Here is a 19,409-nt window from a genome sequence, read left to right on the forward strand (position 1 = left end):
AATATTATAATAATAATATATATATATATATATATATATATATATATATATATATTTTAAATAATTATTTTCTGTCGATAATTGAGTCCTTAATATTTTAATTACATTTATAAAAATAGATGTAAATAAAATGTTAAAATGTAATTTAATTTTAACGATCAAAATAAATTTTTTAAATAAAAATTAATATTTTTGAATAGATTAAAATAATATTATATAAATAGATAAATGACATCATATATTGAATATTTTTATTCATTTATTTATTGATTGGACTTTGTAGCTTAAAAAACGGGAGCCATGTTGTTTGATTCTTTAAATGGGATATTAAAATTGAATTAAATAAAAATAAAATAAACCAACAACGATCTGACTTTGGTTTTTTTTTTTTTTTTTTTTTTAAAATAAATATATAATAGAAAAAATTATTTATTTTAGTTTTTAATTTGGAGACATTGTGTGATGTCATCAATTTTATTTAATGTAATTACTAAAATAGCCTTGAAAAAATAAGGTTACTCTTTGAATTAATCTAAAATTCTCTCTTTTTTATAATATTAAATGGTTTAAGATATTAATTAAAGCATGACGACTTCCTTCCATGCGTAAATAAATTATGGAATTTATATTTGATAAATATTTTAGTTTTTATTCCGTTTTTTTAAATAATAATAATAATAATTTATATCACGGTTAAAAACTTGAACATGTCTGAGTATAATTAATTTAAACACATGTTTCTAGTCGAGAGGTCGAGATTTTTAAATTATGCTCAAAATGAAATAATAATAATTATTATTATTATTATTATTGAGAAATTATGTATGCAACCCCAAAGCTAAAGCTATTTCCGTAGAGCTCCCTTGCATTTAATGGTAGCATTTAATTGAAATACAAATGCTTTGAATATTTTTTTGATTTATTTATGAATATTATAGAATTATTTCTAATTTAAATATTTATTTTGGGAGATTATTATTATTAAATATTATTCGAATTTTTTACCTATTAATACCTTAATCAATTAAATTATATTAAATTAGGCGGGGTTAATTTGTAAAAATTAAAATTATTTAGGATATATTACATTTTTTTAAAATAAAAATTATACATATATATTTTTCTAATAAAATGTTTTAAATATTTTTAATAGGAATTTATATATATATATATATATATATATATATATATATATATATATATATATATATATATATATATATATACTCGGGAGGTTGGAGATTAAAATAGTAGATGGGAACAGGAGTAGGGAAGGCTTCTCCGTTCCCGCGTTGTCCTGTAGACATCTCTATAGCAGCTACTCGAGGTAGCTCGATAATTATAATTTATAAAAGTAAAACTATACCCTTATCGTAAAGTCTGATTAAAAAAATTCCGTTTTGATGTTCCAATTTTCTTGGATTCACATATGACATTAAATTTGGTGGGACAATTTACATAATTCCATTTTGAATATGGTGGTTTAGATATTGAAGGCCAATCTTTGAAAATTGAGGAGCCCCAACCTTAGTCTAAATTTGACATTAATGTAGCTTTATAAAATATTTGTGACAAATAAAAAAAACATATTTAATTAATATTTCCTCTTTTGTTTAAAAACCTTGTCGTTAAAAAATAAGATTATGTAAAATTACACAATTGCCCTTGGTTCTGATCTTTTGTTTATCGGAGTATATGTTTTAACCAGTTGAATTATATTTCAGGGTGCACCTTCTTTTTTCAGTAGCTCAATCATAAGAACTTTATAGTTAAGTGTGTTTGTTTGGAACAACTTTACCTCGGGTAACCTTTTGAGAATGTTCTGGGATGCATGCGAGTGAGAACAAAACATGCTGGAAGCACTCGTGTTGGTTTGAGTATGGGTCATCATATTTTTTTTCTTTCACAAATTATTTTTTATCAAAGAAGAAAAAACATGGTTGGAGTTTCAATCTCGATCACGAGATATGTTCATGTCATGTCTAAGATGAGTCTTGTCTCATAATCACGAGAATAGACAACCATGATCAAGCTGGTGGAGAACTCTTTTTGAAATATTTATTTTTCTATTATCGTGAAAAGAAAAAAAAAAAAAGACGAGAATCGAGCTCATTTATATTAAGAAAAATGTAGTCGAACCATGAATAAAAGTGAAAGTAATGAATAAAGATAGATAAGGAATGAATAAAGCTAAATTAATCAAAGTGAAATGACACATTCCAACATTTAGGTATTGAGATTTATATAATTTTTAATTTTTAATATTATTATTTTTTTTGGAGAATAACAAGAAAAACCTTATTAAAAAGAAACTCATATTTAGATTTAATTTTTTTTAAATTAAAAAAAGTAAATAAATAAATAAATTTTTACTATAAATTTTAAAATTTCGATCCTAAACTTAGACATAAATTATTGCAACATTTTTTTTTATGTTTAAAGTGGAAATTGATAAAATTTAGTTCTATTTATTTAATAAAAAAAACTTAAATTTAATGAAAAATGAGAATAAAATAATAAAAAATAACTTTTTCCACGTGAAAATTTTCACAAATTAATATATAATTTAAATAAGAAAATAGATCTCAAAATAATGAAAAAAAAAAAACCTAATTAATTCATGAATATCATGTGACTATTTTGTGATTGCATATAAAGTCTTTTCTTTTGGATTTTTTAATATATATATATATATATATATATAAATTTTATCCAATTAAATCTTAAATTTAAATTAGCAGTAAAATTAAATAATAAGAAAATTGATGAATTGTTTATATTTTAATTACAATTTTGTATTTTATTGTAATTTTTTAAAAAAAATAATTTTTAAAATGAAATTCCACAAAAGAGATTTGAATTTTAACTTTTGGGAAGTTATTAAATTAGTACTAAACTAAATTAAAAATTATAATTAAAGATAATTACTAAAAAAAATTTAAAGATTTAAAGTAAAAAGAGATGAAAATGTGTTTTTACAAAAGTGCCCCCAAAGAAGCATTTGTTAATAAATTTGATGCAATGATTCGAAGGGGTAAAAGGGAATAACTTTATCCATTCAAGATTACGTGTCAAACCACCTTTTCGGGTTTCGAATTAATACCTTTTGAATCATATTCTATTCTATTTCCTTTATTTATCTATTTAATAAATAATCAATTTTTTTAAATATAAAACTATTTATTTATTTTTGAAAAAAAGACCATTAGTTTATTATTATTATTTTTAAATATTTATCCTGTAATAACCTTTTCATATGAATTTTGAAAATATGTCCTTAAAATTATTATTATTATATACTCAATTTTTTATTAATAAATAAAATTTCAATGACCAATAAAGGATAATTTTGTAATTTTATTTAAAAATATAGAGATTAAATTATTGGCAATAAATATAAATTTTAAATTGCTTTTAAAAATCAAAAGCATATAATTTTCTTACTTTTTTCAAAAGATTAAATGAACTTTTTAAAACTATATATTAATCAATACCAAAGATTGCTTTATATTATTTTTCAATCATTATTGATTCATGAATTTCCCATATAAATAAATAAATAAATAATCACAAATTCCTTTTCTTTTTGTTGGCATAAAGGAATCCCCTTTGAGTTTAAAGACGAGACAGTTATTCCCGTTCTTATTCTCTTGCTAGGTTTGTAATCATACGCTTGATGCACGGGATTTAGAATCCAGATACGACACTTGTTTAGGGAATGATCATGGGTAATCAAAGAATACTATCTCTATTGGTTTGAGGCCTTCTGGGAAGTCCAAAGCAAAGTCATGAGAGCTTATACTCAAAATGGACAATATCATATAATTGTGGAGAGTCGTGTTCATCTAACACTGATACAACCACGTTAATATTAGAGGATAATAATTTTTTTTAAACAGTTTTTAACCATCAAATCTTTAAGATCACTCTCGTTTAGAAATGGTCTCGACTTATTCATACTTATTTACTCGAACGTTTTGATAATTTAGAATTTATACTTTTTATGTTGGACGGAATAAAAGATATTAGAGGATAATAATTTTGAGGTAAGATCTTATCTTAGGCACAAGAAGGCAAAAAAAAAAAAAAAAAAAAAAACAATAAATAAATAAATAAAATAAAATAATTCAAAATTAGTTAAAAAGTTTCAAGATTTATATTATATATATATATATTTTATAGATAGATTTAAACAATAAACAAAAAAAAACCTTTTAAAATAATAATTTTTTTCACTAATTATTAGTATTTTTTTTTTTCAAGAAATTCAAATGGGACTCTTCAAACACAAAAAGGCATGATTTCCATTGCCCTTTCATTTCAATTAATTTCAATTCAAAAGTCAAGGGGTTGAATTTTAATAAATTAATTAAAATAAATAATAAAAACCAATTTCCCATTTTCTTTTATAATATTCTACAAAGTCAAATTCCCATTTCAAAAAACCTTTACTTTATGTTTTTTTTTTTTTTTTTCCTTTTTGTCTCTTTTTGTAATTTGAGTGTTATGGTCCCCCTATTTTTCTTATATGTGGTTGTTCGTAGCATGCTTCCACTCATTTTTTTAATAGTCGATCTCGAGCTATCACAACATCATTTGCAAACATTCTAATCTCTTAAAACATTTCTCAATCAAATTTAATTTTACGTTCTTCGATAAATGCTTATTGGTTGTTGGTATGAAATGTCTACCTTTACTATTGATTGGGAATTTTATAAATTTGTCCATCTCATATTGAGAGATATGGGCATAACTGTTATGTGTCGAAAATACTTTAATCAGTACTAAAATAACATCATAATAACTAAAGGAAAAAAAAGACCCTGTTTCAGCTAAGATCGAAGAAACCATTGAGAGTGATAAGCCACCATCATATTGTCCGAATTAGTAACAATGGAAGAACAATGTGTGGTTCCATAAATAATTTATTTGAAAGAAAGCAAAGAACCTGCTCGTAAAACATGAATCATTTGAGGTATACACGTGAAATTTTTTGTTTCGTGGCCCGAAACGGAACATACTTCTTTGTATCTAATCCCTCAAAAACCTAACTAGGAATATTGGGGCAAAAACGTTGTTCTTTCTCTCTATAAATGCTTTTACAAGCTTTTATGTGGAGGGAAGAACAGCATCTAACAAAGAAAGGTTGAAAGAGATAAAATATTTTGAGCCATCCAAAGTGAGTGGAAGTGATTATATTCACAACTTTATGCTATGCTGTAAACTATTGAAACAAGTGATGAGAATTGATCTACACCGTTGAACATGAAGAGCAAAAGAAAGTAGAAAGATTTGGATTCCTTTGCATTATGGCGTTGGAGCTCTGCTTGAAAGAGAAGTTTAACCACATTTGGTTCATATCTGTACTTGATTTCTCTTCTACTTTTTATATTCTTTCTTAAAACGTCTGGCTAGAATGTTTTCCTTTCTTCATTGTAACTAAATTCGGAAGAAACACCCGACCCTACGGTGTATGGTAGCATAACCAACATATTCAGATAAGTCTCTGTAATGTGAAAAACTTAAAACGTTATAATGATTAAGATTTAAGAACGTTCTTTTCGATGATTTTGCTATGTTGATCTAATGGAAAAGTAAAATCATGTTATAAAGCATTTTTTCCGCTCTACAAATTGCTAACTTGTCTAATCTCATCTCCTTCAAAAGACCAGTTTTTGTACTAAAAAGTCTATTGAAAACTAGACAAAATAGTAAGCATCGTTTTGACCAACAAGGAAACTAAAAACAAAAACATCGTAAAGTCAAGCCTAAACACCTTAAAGTTGTTCCTGTAACAGCCTAAACCCACCGCTAATAGATATTGTCCGTTTTGGCCTGTTACGTATCGTCGTCAACCTTACGGTTTTAAAACGCGTTTGCTAGGGGGAGGTTTCCACACTCTTATAATGAATGCTTCGTTTCACTCTCCAACCGATGTGCGATCTTACAATCCACCCCCTTAGGCCCCAGCGTCCTCGCTGGCACACCGCCTGATGCCTGGTTCTGATACCAGCCTAAGTCCACCACTAGCACATAGTCATCTTTAGCCCGTTACGTATCGTCGTCAGACTCACAATTTTAAAATGCGTCTACTAGGGAGAGGTTTTCACACTCTTATAATGAATGGTTCATTCCCCTTTTCAACCGATGTGGATCTCACAATTTCTTAATTTAAAATCGAGACACCAACCTGGTCTAGAAAGAGAATGAGAATGAAGAAGAGCGAACCTTATTGATCCACCTATGTCTATTTCATACAATTCAGTGGGCCTCAGATGCCACCAACCAACCAATGAAGCCTAAAGAAATGTACCTAACATTAAGCAATAAAAAACACTTTACATTATTTCTATTGATTTCATGTTACATCATACGCTGTAAAATCATACAAACAACAATAAACAATGAACAGAAAAATAATATATTCTCACATGTTCAATATTTTAACATTTTTATGTTTTGAAAAATCCATGAAGTGGATACCCATCATTATGTGCTAGGTGACAAGTTTGAACCAGAAAAAGGAACTGAGAAATTAGAAGATGGAAACCAGGACTAGACATCTCTTCTGTCTTGTACACCTCTTTAATAATTCAACAACAATTTATTAATGAAAACCTGAGTACTGTGGGGGAGACTATAGGTTTGATTCTTCATGCTGATGACATGATTGTTTAATTTATTAAACGGCCTTTTCACTCGGCACCGTCATATCACTAAGGTTGAATTTCGTCCTTGTTCGATGAGTGAGTTTTGTAGTCAAGTTCCCTTTTGCCTTTGCACTCGAGGGCCAATCTCTATCCTTTTGGGAGGCCTACGCCTCATAGAAACTATCTACTTGAGACTGTCCCTAGGTCCGTATGTCCTGACACAAGTTAGAATTCTAGCTCTTTCAGAGTGGTATCTCACTGATGGCTTAAGCTTCGGAAAGGGGCCTTCTTCGCCCTCCACAAGGTTATAAACTAGATTTCAGCCTATTTCATAGAATTTTCCACAATAGAAAGCCATAAATAAAGAAATTGGAGTATATATATCGTGTCATCTTTGAATGGTCCGAGAAATTGGGAATGTTTTGAATTGTATTTTTCCAATGACTATTTTCATATGGATTGATTCTAACATCTTTGCAGAGGATCACTTCTTTTCAATTGTGATAGGCAATTAAGAACAGAGCAATGCTCTATCAGTTTTCTCATATATGTGTTTGGTTGATATCTATTTGATTTATGAAGTTTCAAAAGATACAGGCTTACATAAACAGAACAACCTCCTGGCCTTTATTATAAGTTCGTGATGAGGACCTTGAGCTATTAAATCATTAATCCTAATGTTTTTGAAATGATTCAAAAAGGCCCCTGCCATTATTGGGAAACATGCGTCCAACATGAACACATGGTGATTGGTGTCCGACACACAATGAAGAGTATCCGGCTAACCAAAGTAAGAGTGTGTGTGGCACAAGACTTCCAGGGTATACCCGCCAACCCACCACTAGCTAGATAAGGTTTTAGAACGCATATAGTAGGAATAAGTTTCCACACAGTAATAAGGAATGCTTCATTTCCCTTTCCAATCGATTTGGATCTCACAATCCATTCCTTGAGAGCCAATGTCTTCCTTCATTTCCCTTTCCAATCGATTTGGATCTCACAATCCATTCCTTGAGAGCCAATGTCCTCGCTGGCACACCGTCCAATGTCTAACTTTGATACTATTTGTAACAGATCAAGCCGCCAGCAGCGTGTCTACTAGGGAGAAGTTTCCACAACTTAGTTCACCTCTTTAATCGATGAGATCTCACAATCCACTACTAACGGTGAGCTCGGGGTGTGATACACCCAAAATTGATTACAGTCAACATTATCTAACAAAACACGAGCAAAAACGAAGAAACAACGGAACATTCTGAAAGATTATCTTACGAGGACTGAAATGAGAGATTAGAGCACCAACAACCGCAAGGGCGGACCCTGAACTCAATCACAGTATATTGCACCACAAAATCGATCTCACTCAAACTATAACTTTGGGAAATAGAAAGCAGAGCAAATGATAGATGTATCTTTACTAAAACAGCGAAATGCATACCCAAATCCTTCAGTGAGTACGCGTATCCCGGCGTGTCAATCGCGCTTTACCGTACAGACTCCATTGATGTCTGCAACCATGTGGATGATGATCGATGAGCACGATGGATTAGCCGCACACACACCTATGAGTTGAGAATACAAAATCGAGACCGTTTTGGGGTTGGAAATCGGATTTGGTGCATCATAATTAGTAACTCAAATTTTACTAATTTTTTTTGGTAATGTTTATCATATTTAGAATAATTTTAACTTTTATGCTAAATTCAACCATTTTATTTAAAAAAAATATATTCACGTATATTTAGGTTATTTAGAAGAAATTAATAATTGAACTTTGTGTTGGATTAAAGTCCCACATCGACTAATTTAGAAAATAATAATGTATTTATAATCAATAAATACTATCTTTATTGGTATAAGACTTTTTTGAAACTCTAAAGCAAAGTTAGGAAAGCTTATATGGACAATATTTAATAAAAAATTATTTTTAAAAATCTATCTGTTTTCTTTTTATTTATTTATTTATTCGTGTGAAAGGATAAGATGGATTATGCACATTTTGATTAATTGGGCCTTAAATTAGAAAATGGGCCGGGCACTGGGCCCATTAACTCTAAAACCCTCGCCGGCTTACAGAACAATAATGACTCTCTAAAACCCCCAAAAGCTTCCGCCATTCGAAGACGAGAAGCTTTGCTCTTTTTCCACTACACTTTCGTCTAGGGCTGCTTCCGACGAGCGATTTGAGTTCCAATGGCCTCGGTTGCACTCCGAAACTCAACCTCCAAGCGCCTCCTTGCGCACTCGTCTCCGTTATCATGGTGTTGCAGAGGATCCGCTTCCTCCCATTCTTCCATCTCCGATTTGCTTTCCCGAAACGATGGAGCATCCAGTCCCATTCCTTGGTGGAGATCCATGGCTACTTTTACTCGCACGTAAGCGATTTCTATTGTCCAGATTGTGTGTGCGAGTGACAGATCGTGGGTTAGGGGAGGATTTGTATTGAGTTGATGGTTTTGTTTTTTTCACGGTTCTCTGTAGTTGTTGATTTTTTTTTTTTTTTTTTTTTTTTTTTTTTTTTTTTTTTTTTTTTTTTTTTTAACTTATCTCGTTCTACTTTGCTGCTGAACAGAAAGCCTCATGTGAATGTGGGGACAATTGGACATGTTGACCATGGAAAGACTACACTGACTGCAGCTATTACGAAGGTTGGATTTGATTACGAATGTTTTTTGTTTCTTGACCTAAGTGTTAATATATCTTCAATCGGCGTTGTTCTCATTGAAAACTATGGTTTGTAGAAGGATATAAGTGTTTATATTTGCTAATTACATGGAATTGGTGAATATTCAATCCTGGAAATTGTTGTTTAAATTCAATTTCCTTTAGGTATTGGCCGAGGAAGGGAAAGCTAAGGCTGTTGCATTTGATGAAATTGATAAAGCCCCAGAAGAGAGGAAGAGAGGAATTACTATTGCAACGGTTGGAGTTCAAATTTTCTTTTTGTTGGCCGCTTACTTTTCATTTACTTTAAGGCTTATGTATACCGCTCCTATAACTATCACCTGCCTTGGGTTAATGATGCGTTTTAATTCTGCAGGCTCACGTAGAATACGAGACTGCCAAGAGACATTATGCACACGTAGATTGCCCAGGACATGCAGATTATGTCAAAGTAAGCTATGGATTAATACTTTTATATTTCTAAAATGGAGTAGGGTAATTTGTCATTGAGCTATACCTTTGACTGGGCGGTTGATATAAATGTTATGGATAAGGGATAAGGAGGAGTGAGTGGTTCAGCGTAAGTAGATAGAATAATGAAGAATGTGGGTGTTCTTTTTTAACTAGCTGGTGGATACTTAAGTCAGGTCAATTGCAAGCTGAAAGTAGTTTTTTGGTAGGAAACTTCTATCACAGCTTTCCAGATATAAAATATGTCGGGTTTAACAACCAATGTGCACAACAATTACATCAAATGGTTATGTTTTTCTGATTGTCTAAGTTCTTGAAAGCAAATACTGAAGGATGGTGATAATCGGTGCAGAACATGATTACTGGAGCTGCTCAAATGGATGGTGGTATCCTAGTTGTATCTGGCCCTGATGGGGCCATGCCTCAGACCAAGGAGCATATTCTACTAGCACGGCAGGTTTACATTTGTTTGTTTGGAGCATACATGTTTTCTGCAGATTAAGCTTTGTTTCTACGTGCTTTCAGGATGTAATGTTGATGCACTATAGATTTGTTTTATTGCATCAATCAGGTTGGTGTTCCGTCACTTGTGTGCTTTTTGAACAAAGTTGATGCTGTTGATGATCCTGAACTGTTGGACCTTGTGGAAATGGAACTTCGCGGTATGATTATGCAGTTATATTTTGATGCAGCTACTGTTTCCAGGTTGTCAAATTTATAGGAAACATTTCAACAGTGGTTTATGTTTTCTTGCAGAACTTCTCAGCTTCTACAAGTTCCCTGGCGATGACATTCCAATCGTCAGGGGTTCAGCTTTATCTGCATTGCAGGGTACGAATGAAGAAATTGGTAAAAAGGCTATTCTAAAGTTAATGGAAGCTGTTGATGAATACATTCCTGACCCTGTTCGACAGCTTGACAAACCTTTCCTGATGCCAATTGAAGATGTTTTCTCTATTCAGGTATGGAGAATTTGCACGGGGTTTGTATATCTACTTATAGTTGAAAAAACCTTGCCCTTGTTTTTGTGTTCTGTGTTGTCCTTCATTTCATCTGCAAGATTGTCTAATTTTCTTTTACTTCATTTCATCTGCAAATTTGTCTAATTTTCTTTTCTAAGTCTCAATGTGGAATACTAATATCTTCAGTATAGGTGTACTTATTTGTGGAGTTATTTTTGAAGTGAACTAATATCTTCAATACCTTGGTGGGGTTTTGCTGTTAAAATATTTGTAGAGTTATTTTTGAAGTGAACTTAATTCTTTCTGTTTATGCTGAAGGGTCGTGGAACTGTTGCTACTGGTCGTGTTGAGCAGGGAACTATTAAAGTTGGTGAAGAAGTTGAAGTTCTAGGGTTGACTCAGGTAAATTGATGTTACCGTTTTCAATTTCTAACTATGTTTTGTGTGTGCGGGATTGGGCACTCACACCTTGTGCCAATTTTGGGCCAATGTTGAATATTCAACTAGCTAGGGATGATTACATTCTTGGGGCTAGGTATTGTGTGTTATAATTACGGCCTTTGTTCCTGAAAATTAAAGATTGCTTTGATTATACTTCTTCGCAATGTCTTTTGCAGGGGCCTCCTATGAAAACTACTGTAACTGGTGTTGAGATGTTCAAGAAAATCTTGGATCAAGGACAAGTAATTGACTGTTGTTTTTATCTGGCATTGATGTTTTTTTTTTAAATAAAAAAATGCATATACAAAAAGACAATGAAAGAAGTAAACTTGAAGATTATAAGCCACCTAAATTGGATTTTGGTTCAATTTAGTTAGCTTCTATTTGTGTTATGCTCTTTTTCAAATGAGAAAGGAAATTTGATTTTTAAAATGGAACACAATTAGTAAAAGAACCTCCATCAGAACAAGCCAAATGAGTTTAAAAATCGTGAATGAGATTTTTATAATGTTAATTTTGTGATTTTATTAGGCTGGTGATAATGTGGGTCTCCTTCTCCGTGGTCTAAAAAGAGAAGACATTCAACGTGGACAGGTATGTAGATGGGTATCATTCATGCTGAAATGAAATTTTCGTTAAAACTGCATTCCATCTTTTGGATAATGTCACAGATAACTTTTTAACAATGAGCAAGAAGGTTCTTCCGTTCTGCCTCTAACACAATTTTCATGCTCATAGTTTTATCATTAGGCATCCAAATATTCTTATTTTGCCGGTATCAAAATGAATTCAGCTGATTTAGTTAGTAAACTGCATTGCATTCTAACACATTGAACACATATTTTTAGTTTGACCGCAAAATGGGAAAATAATGTTGTGTACTACAGGCTTACTTGAATTGAAAGTGTTATTTTCATTGAGAAAACAAAAATATAAGAAAAGCTTCACTCCAAGCTAACCCAATTAAAGAAGCCATGTTAGTCTCTATGCACATCATTGAAAATCATTCTATTCCTCTCCTTAACCTCCATACGCTCACAGCATTACATTTTGAAGGTGGCTGTATCCTGTACTCCTAGATATGGATGTTTGAAGCGTTCCTTTATATTTCTTTTTTTTTTTTTTTTCTTTTTTTTTGTATGTAGGTTATTGCAAAGCCTGGAAGTCTGAAAACTTATAAGAAATTTGAGGCCGAGATATATGTTCTCACAAAAGAGGAAGGTGGCCGACATACTGCTTTTATGTCCAACTATAGACCTCAATTTTACATGAGAACTGCAGATATCACTGGAAAGGTTGAATTACCTGAAAATGTTAAGATGGTTATGCCTGGTGACAACGTGACTGCAGCTTTTGAGTTGATTTTACCCGTTCCCCTTGAAGCAGGTGCGTCACATTTAAAACTCTCTGGTTGTATAAAGACTAAGCTAATCCCCTTTCACAAATTCTTTGGTATAATATTTTTTTGATGTGTTGTGCTACAAAGTTTGGTGTAAAAAAAAGCTACTTCAAAATTGTATCTATTTTTAGTGCATTTTGTGTTGGGTGTAGGAGCGAGGACATTCTAGTTATTCTAGTCTTACGCATCTACGAATAAGACATTCCCGTCTTACACATCTATTACAGCCTTTTGACATAGAATATTAAAATTTTACCAAGTGTTTTTCTTTAGTAATCAAGATGCTGTAGGATGTGGGAGGTGTGCATTAGCCAGCCTAGGCCCCAAATAATATAGAAGTTTCAGGTTTTAATTATTGACAGCCTTGATTGTTTACATGTAAACGTATATGAATATGTACTTGAATCTGAATCTGAATCTGATACTGGCTTCTAGGAAATGAAAATTTTCACCTGTTCATTTCGGGTCACGTCTATGGTTTAGGGTGCTTTTTTGTTCGGTTATCCAACAATAATCCCTAAATGCCATGTTTTGTTATTTACAGGACAAAGATTTGCCCTGAGGGAGGGTGGTAGAACGGTTGGTGCTGGAGTAGTTTCGAAAGTTATTAGCTGAGGAGGATGGAGGTACTGCAGCCCATGCACTTGAAAGCTCTTTCAATACTCTACAAAGGTGTGGTCAAACAATTTTTGAAGATCCTTGACAAAGTGATGCTATATTCGACATTATTTACAGAGTCGGTGTTGATGATTTATTTGTTTTAGGCACTTGAGAGATTATTAGAATGTTGTGTAATTTGCATAAATTAAGGAAGTTCCATTTTATTGTTCTCATAGCCGCCAAGATGATCTTGGTCCTCATCTCTTCTTTCCGTTTTCAAGTTGGATCACTAATAATTTTAGAGTACATAAATGATGATGGCATAGTCAATGCACGTTCAACTTAATTCTTTTGTTTGAAGATTTAGTTAAACAATTACATGTTTCACCTTTTATAGTCCTTTGGGAATTCAGCTGCTAGTTTGTTGTTATTTTGTGATGAATATATGTCTGTTATTTTGGTCATGTTTACGTCTACGATATAGTTAAATTATGATTAGGTTGCTTGGGGAGGGTGTGGCGGGCGTGCACTCGTGTCTTTTTGGTCTATGATATAATTAAACTATGATTAGGTTGCTCTTGTTAATCGAGACAAATTTTTTCCTGATTTTATCTGGTTTGGACAAGAAAGATTTGTCTCGTTAAAATTTGAGTAAGTGAAGTTATTCCTCGTCTTCTTCATTCATGATAAACTGATGGTAGGGTTTTGGTCTCGGTGATGTGGGTGAGGAAGTGTTTATTACGAAACTCGAAGAATAAAATATTTATCTACGGGTGAAAAAATGGTGACATTGTAACAAAAAGAAATACTTTTTTAAAAAACAAACACTTCAAAACAAAAAATCGTAGAGTATGAACATTTGATCAACAAACATGATATACTCTTATTTTGTATGTTAGATCGACTCTTGGCTTCAAGTCTCGAGAAAAAGGCATCCCTAACCCTTATCTATTCCGACACCTGATCCTCCATCGAAACGATACTTTATTGTTAGAAGCAATCACTTCATACCATATAGCCAAAAATTGAAAGAATTTTTAATTGTCTAATATAAATTTCTTTCCATAAATTCCCCCCTATCTACATTAAATATGGCATGCACAAAAAAAAGCACATTACAACTTTCCATACAAAATCTCTCTTCCTCTCTCTTTTTGCTCAGTAATCTTGTCTTTGGGAAGGGTTATTTGGAGCTTAATCAGTTCCAATGGCGGACGATCATGCAGCATCTTCTCAAGTAAGCACTTTTCACTTCTCTTTACCTTCATTCTTCTCTTTATATTTCTTCTCCAACTTCTTCTGCAGATTTGTACCATAAAAATGGATATCAACTGCTGTCAAAAGTGCCCTCTAAAACTGGAGAGAAAGCTCCTCAAATCAAATGGTATGTTCTAAGAAACATTTCAATCTTCATCTCTTTCACCACAATATACCTTTCATTTACCCTTCTGTGTGAATTTCCTATGGTAGGAGTGGAATCTGTTACTATAGACCAATATAAAGGGCTGGTTACAGTAGCAGGTGACATTGACCCTGTTGCACTCTTACAAAAAATAAAAGCTATGGGGAAAGAAGCCAAACTCTGGTTCTTTCAACAGGAATCCAACTGCAGTGAGAAAACCACTGGGCGTTCGAGGAGTGGTTCGAACATCGAACATGGTGGCATTGGATCTGATAGTATCACTGAGAATGAAACACACTTTGATTGGCATTTGGCAACGAGCATGAAGGAGCACGATCGGGGGTTTCAGAGCTTGCCTACTATGTCTTCTGATGTTAATGGGTGTTCATATCCCTGGAGCTTGTCACCTGCTATGTCTTCTAATGTTCGTGCATATTCGTATCCTCAGAGCTTGCCTCGACTTGGATACCGACCTATGTGGCCATATCAGCAGTCAGTTCGGGGTCATAGGCTCACACCTCATGGTTACTACTTGCAGCCACATCCCCCGCCTGCTTATCGTCACTTTCAGCCTCGGTCTCCTCCTAGAGCTAATCCTATGGTGCATTATACTGACTATGCAGACAATTATAGGGTATAGTTAAGTTCAAAAGACAATGTGCTACAGCTTCCCCTCTGTTGCAAACAAATGTCTGACTAATGAAAGAATACTTTTGATGGAAGAAACTAATGAACTTATATATATATATTCGGATACTGGGAATTGCTTTATGAACAATCCTTATTTGGCTACACTTGCAGTTTTATGTCTCATTATTGTACCTGGCTGGGGATTCGCTATTAGTTACAACGTGTTCAGAATCTCAATCATTAAAACTTTTAGCCTCAAAAAGGGTACAACTGTGAGCCTGCATTTCATAAGTAACAGGTGACGTCGTTGGCACTGGCTCCCCATCAGATGAGAAAAACCCGGGAAACGACAGAGCTGTGTCGACCAGCCTAAACCAGTTTGTACCTTCTGATGGTTCAGGTAAAGCAACACTTACAGATTGGTCAGATGCATTGAAGGCCATGAATATATCGCTTTGAGGCTTGGGATTCTCAGTGATTGATCCACTTTCCTCTTTATCAGCTCTCAGCATCACAGCCAGGAATTTGCAAGAAGGATCTTCCCAATCTGGTGGTGATTGGTTATTATCAAACCAGTCTATGTTTTCAACCTTAAGAAAGTTTCTGCTCTGGAAAAGGTCAAAACGCCTTGATCTAAATGAACTCAAAAATGTGATGAACTGTGTGGTTTGAGTGCCGAAATCAGTCTTTAGTGAATCCCAATTGAATGACTTCCTGTCTTTGAATGCCACAGATCCCCCTGAAGATTGGCCGCACTCATCTCCCATGTTAAGAACAGGGACACCAAGTGAAACAAACAACACAAATATAAAATTACGAATCTGTTTGAGTCGTTTTTCTAGAACTTCAATGTTACTTGTCGGTCCTTCTTCCCCACAATTCCAACTCAACTCTGAAGCTAACTTGCTGCTGCTAAAACTCACAAGGTCGACGAGAGGAAGGCCAACGTTTCTAGCAATGAAGTTGAAAGAGAATGCAGGGCCTCGCCCATCTGAGAATACATCTCCACTCCCACAAAGCCGGGTTGCAAGGCTACTCACAAGACCTTCTCCCCTGAAAAATTCCTTTATATCATTACTGAATTTTGAATTCAGCTCTGCCCATCTCTTCCAATGAGGGAAACGAGTTTCCTTTGGTACCGACTCCTGTGGATCCCAGAAGTCAGCAATTATTTTAGTTTTTGATAGAAGTGGATCAAAAGCAATTGCTTCTACAAAAGGAGGGCGAGACAACAATTCACCATGATGTCCTTGCAGCAAAGATGAAGCATTTATGAAACAAAAACCATCTATATGAAACTCGGTCACCCAATATCGAAGACTATCCAAAAATAATTGCTGCACTATGGGATGATTGCAGTTCAGAGCACTTTTTCCTTCCGAATTTGCGACCCTATTCACAAAATAGTAACATGAGTCATCAATCCCTTGCAATGCTCCATCCATGGCAGTGTGAGTAAAAACAACTTCCAAGATGACCTCTACTCCATTGGCGTGCAGTTCTTTGACCATCTCCTTCACGGAGTTGAGAGAAGATATGGAAGCCCCAGAAGGAACATAAATGTTTGTTGGTGAGAAGAAGTGAAAAGGAAAATATGGTCCGTCTTTCTCATCAAATGGAAAGATTGGCTCTAGTAGAACCGCATTCACTCCCAACTTCTTAAAATGCAACAACTTCTGGGTCAAACCAGAAAATGTACCAGCAATATCTATTGGAAGCTGACTTGATTTGTCGACAGTAAAATGTTTCACATTCAATCGATAAATGAACAGTTTCTCCATTGGCAAGTTAGGACGAACTTCCCCATCCCAGGAAAATGCGGGAACATTGCATATCTGGCCAAGAAATTTTGAAGGCAATCCAAGTCCCTGACCACGAGTTTTAGGAATAGATGCTGTAAGGATCTTAGCATATGGATCCACAAGAATCCGACTTACCTCAGCTTCATCTTGATTTTCATGAAACTTGGACCCCCTGCATCGATAACCATAGCTCACGAAGTTTGAAGCACCTTCAAATGAGGCATGCCAAATATTGCCTGATCGGTTAATGTACGGATCTAAATCTAGCTCTAATACAGGTTTTTCCGATGTGCTGTCATTGTACAGACATAAAACTACACTTTCTGCAGTGCTTGAGAAAATGGAAAAATTTATGGAACCATCACCTGAAATGGAAAGACCGAGCGGACTTGGATAACCTCGACCAAACCCAACAGGTACAGAAAAGCTAGTCTTCCTATGACTTTTAATTTCAGAGCTGCCTGAATCAACACCCACTGGATATTTCAACAGAAAAGAAAGGTAGAAAGGATCGTGCTTAGCATCAAACTCCAATTCAACAGCAAATTTCCCTTCAGAAGTTCTTACAAAAGGGGCTTCCGTTGCTCCAATTGTCTCTTCTGGGAGTATACTCTGAAAGTTGGGAGTTACAATAGCTGGATTAGATCTATAAACCCCCCAACTAAGCAGCAGTGTTTCATCAATGCTCGCTAGTTTCAAGGACGAAATTTCAATACTGACCATAAAACCAGACCCTCTCTTTCCAACAAAAGCGTAAACCAAATCCCCAAACTCTGTCCTAAACAAATAAGTTGCAACCTTTCTGTCTTCCTCAGTTTTACCACCAGTACCGAATTTCTGTCCACTTTTCCCAACCGAAATTCCAGATGGAGCATATGCTCCACAAACGTTCCGGTGCAAAGATTTTGTAAAACCTACTTTACTTTCTCCATGAGCTTGCATTCTAGCCTCATCCAATTTTCCAGACTGATAATTCATCTTCTGTCCATATGTATGGTAATCATTTACAGCCAGTTTGAATGATTCAGTACCTCCACGATTATATCCACAGAATGGCTGAATGAGTGAAGACAGGAAAGTTGCCATCTATAACTACAAATGCATCTAACTGAAAGAAATAAATTTTCCAACCTGAAATTGATCAAGTGTTCTGTGCCAAGCAAAAATCAACCATCAATTTTGTTTCTGAAAAACACCACAGCTCTTAGACTAAACGCAACAGTATTCATCAAATAAACAAGAGGATCATTAGTTAGTTCATACTATAATGTCATTTCTCCTCAACCAATGCTATCAAAATTCACGAATCAAAATAATATCCAGTTACATCAGACTATACATTGAATATAGCCTAATCTATCCACTTTATGTAAATCAAAATCTCAGGACGGGAAGAAAAAAGTCATCAGAAATCAAAATTTCGCAATACACAGACAGAAAAGGCCTCAAAAGATTGAGAAACATTGTTAAAAAACCGAGTTCGAGAATCCGAACTTACATTTCTCTGATTTCGCTCGCTGTGCTGAAGAAACGAGAAGAAAAAAACATGAAATAGAGACGGAGAAAGGAAGAATGCAGGCAGTTTTTTTAGGTCAGAATGATCGAGATCTAAGCACCGATAATGGAAGGTAATGCGATGGAGACGGAATGTTGGAGAAGGACAGGAGCGAAGGAGAGTGAGTTTCTGCAACTCTGCCTCGTCTTCTCGTGAGGAATCAACCAGCGTTCAACTTTCAATCCTGGCCGTTGATTTTATTTCTAAGGTATTATTATTATTATTTATTCTTTTTAAAATTTTATATTACTTTTTCTCTATAAATGAAAAAGGAGTTTCCTTTTTCCAGATTTTTTCCCTCAAACTCAACTATTTTGAGCTATGGGTCCATACTTTTTATTATTATTATTAATGTATTTAAATATTTTATATAAAAATAATAAACTGCTTTAATTATTTAATTATTATTTAGACTGTTTGACCGAACTATCCAGTTCAAACTATACAAATCCAACGACTCATCATTTTACCTATCAGCAATTATAAGAAGCAATGCAAATAAGATTTAAATATCAAACCAAGAAAAGAATGAGTGGCAATAAATGTCACATTGTGATGGGAAGACTTCTCGTCTTTGGTAATTGAACTAACTAAGACTATTTATGTCATTATTAGTTTTTTCAATTTGTATTTAATAACTTTTATTTATTGATAATTTGTAATTGAACTGTATTATGTTTGAATTATCTTTTTGAGTATTTAAAGACATGTAATATTCAACCTTAAAATGACAGTGAAATACAAAAACCATATGTTTGAAATCATTGTGTGTTATGTTTATTTCAAACCTTGTTTGGTTTATGTTTGATGTTAAAATCGATTTTTTGGATTAG

The 19,409-nt window shown here is 33.5% G+C and overlaps 2 protein-coding genes and 1 long non-coding RNA gene across 4 annotated transcripts; 1 reads left to right on the plus strand and 2 right to left on the minus strand.

Annotated features, from left to right (window-relative positions):
* Positions 1-4,912: 4,912 nt before the first annotated feature.
* LOC111807594 (uncharacterized) lies at positions 4,913-8,270 on the minus strand. The gene is made up of 3 exons (XR_002816959.2): positions 8,089-8,270; positions 6,229-6,313; positions 4,913-5,506 (listed from the first exon to the last, which is right to left on the minus strand). It is a non-coding gene; the product is annotated as an uncharacterized LOC111807594 (long non-coding RNA).
* A 479-nt stretch (positions 8,271-8,749) lies between these two features.
* LOC111807408 (GTP binding Elongation factor Tu family protein) lies at positions 8,750-13,533 on the plus strand. The gene is made up of 12 exons (XM_023693121.2): positions 8,750-9,025; positions 9,223-9,298; positions 9,480-9,572; positions 9,691-9,765; positions 10,138-10,242; positions 10,357-10,447; positions 10,542-10,747; positions 11,066-11,149; positions 11,365-11,430; positions 11,720-11,782; positions 12,334-12,574; positions 13,132-13,533. The coding sequence occupies exons 1-12, from the start codon at positions 8,844-8,846 to the stop codon at positions 13,200-13,202; spliced, it is 1,353 nt and encodes a 450-aa protein (XP_023548889.2). The 5' UTR covers positions 8,750-8,843; the 3' UTR covers positions 13,203-13,533.
* Positions 13,534-15,300: 1,767 nt separating this feature from the next.
* DBE1 (debranching enzyme 1) lies at positions 15,301-18,751 on the minus strand. Of its 2 annotated transcripts, none has more exons than XM_023692587.2 (2): positions 18,520-18,751; positions 15,301-18,171 (listed from the first exon to the last, which is right to left on the minus strand). In XM_023692587.2, the coding sequence occupies exon 2, from the start codon at positions 18,105-18,107 to the stop codon at positions 15,453-15,455; it is 2,655 nt and encodes an 884-aa protein (XP_023548355.2). In that variant the 5' UTR covers positions 18,108-18,171; positions 18,520-18,751; the 3' UTR covers positions 15,301-15,452. The 2 variants fall into 2 exon arrangements, with proteins under 2 accessions (XP_023548355.2, XP_023548356.2); XM_023692588.2 differs by having other exon boundaries at positions 15,301-18,206.
* Between the last annotated feature and the right edge of the window lie 658 nt (positions 18,752-19,409).

The sequence above is a fragment of the Cucurbita pepo genome, chromosome 12 (assembly GCF_057944985.1).
Source record: "Cucurbita pepo subsp. pepo isolate OVF chromosome 12, ASM5794498v1, whole genome shotgun sequence".
Lineage (NCBI taxonomy): Eukaryota > Viridiplantae > Streptophyta > Magnoliopsida > Cucurbitales > Cucurbitaceae > Cucurbita > Cucurbita pepo.

Coding starts and splice junctions, on each gene's coding strand:
- LOC111807408 (XM_023693121.2), top strand. CDS start 8,844: ATGGCCTCGGTTGCACTCCGAAACTCAACCTCCAAGCGCCTCCTTGCG. Junction 10,243..10,356: donor ATATTCTACTAGCACGGCAG/GTTTACATTTGT, acceptor TGCATCAATCAG/GTTGGTGTTCCGTCACTTGT. Junction 11,150..11,364: donor AAGTTCTAGGGTTGACTCAG/GTAAATTGATGT, acceptor TGTCTTTTGCAG/GGGCCTCCTATGAAAACTAC.
- DBE1 (XM_023692587.2), bottom strand. CDS start 18,107: ATGGCAACTTTCCTGTCTTCACTCATTCAGCCATTCTGTGGATATAAT.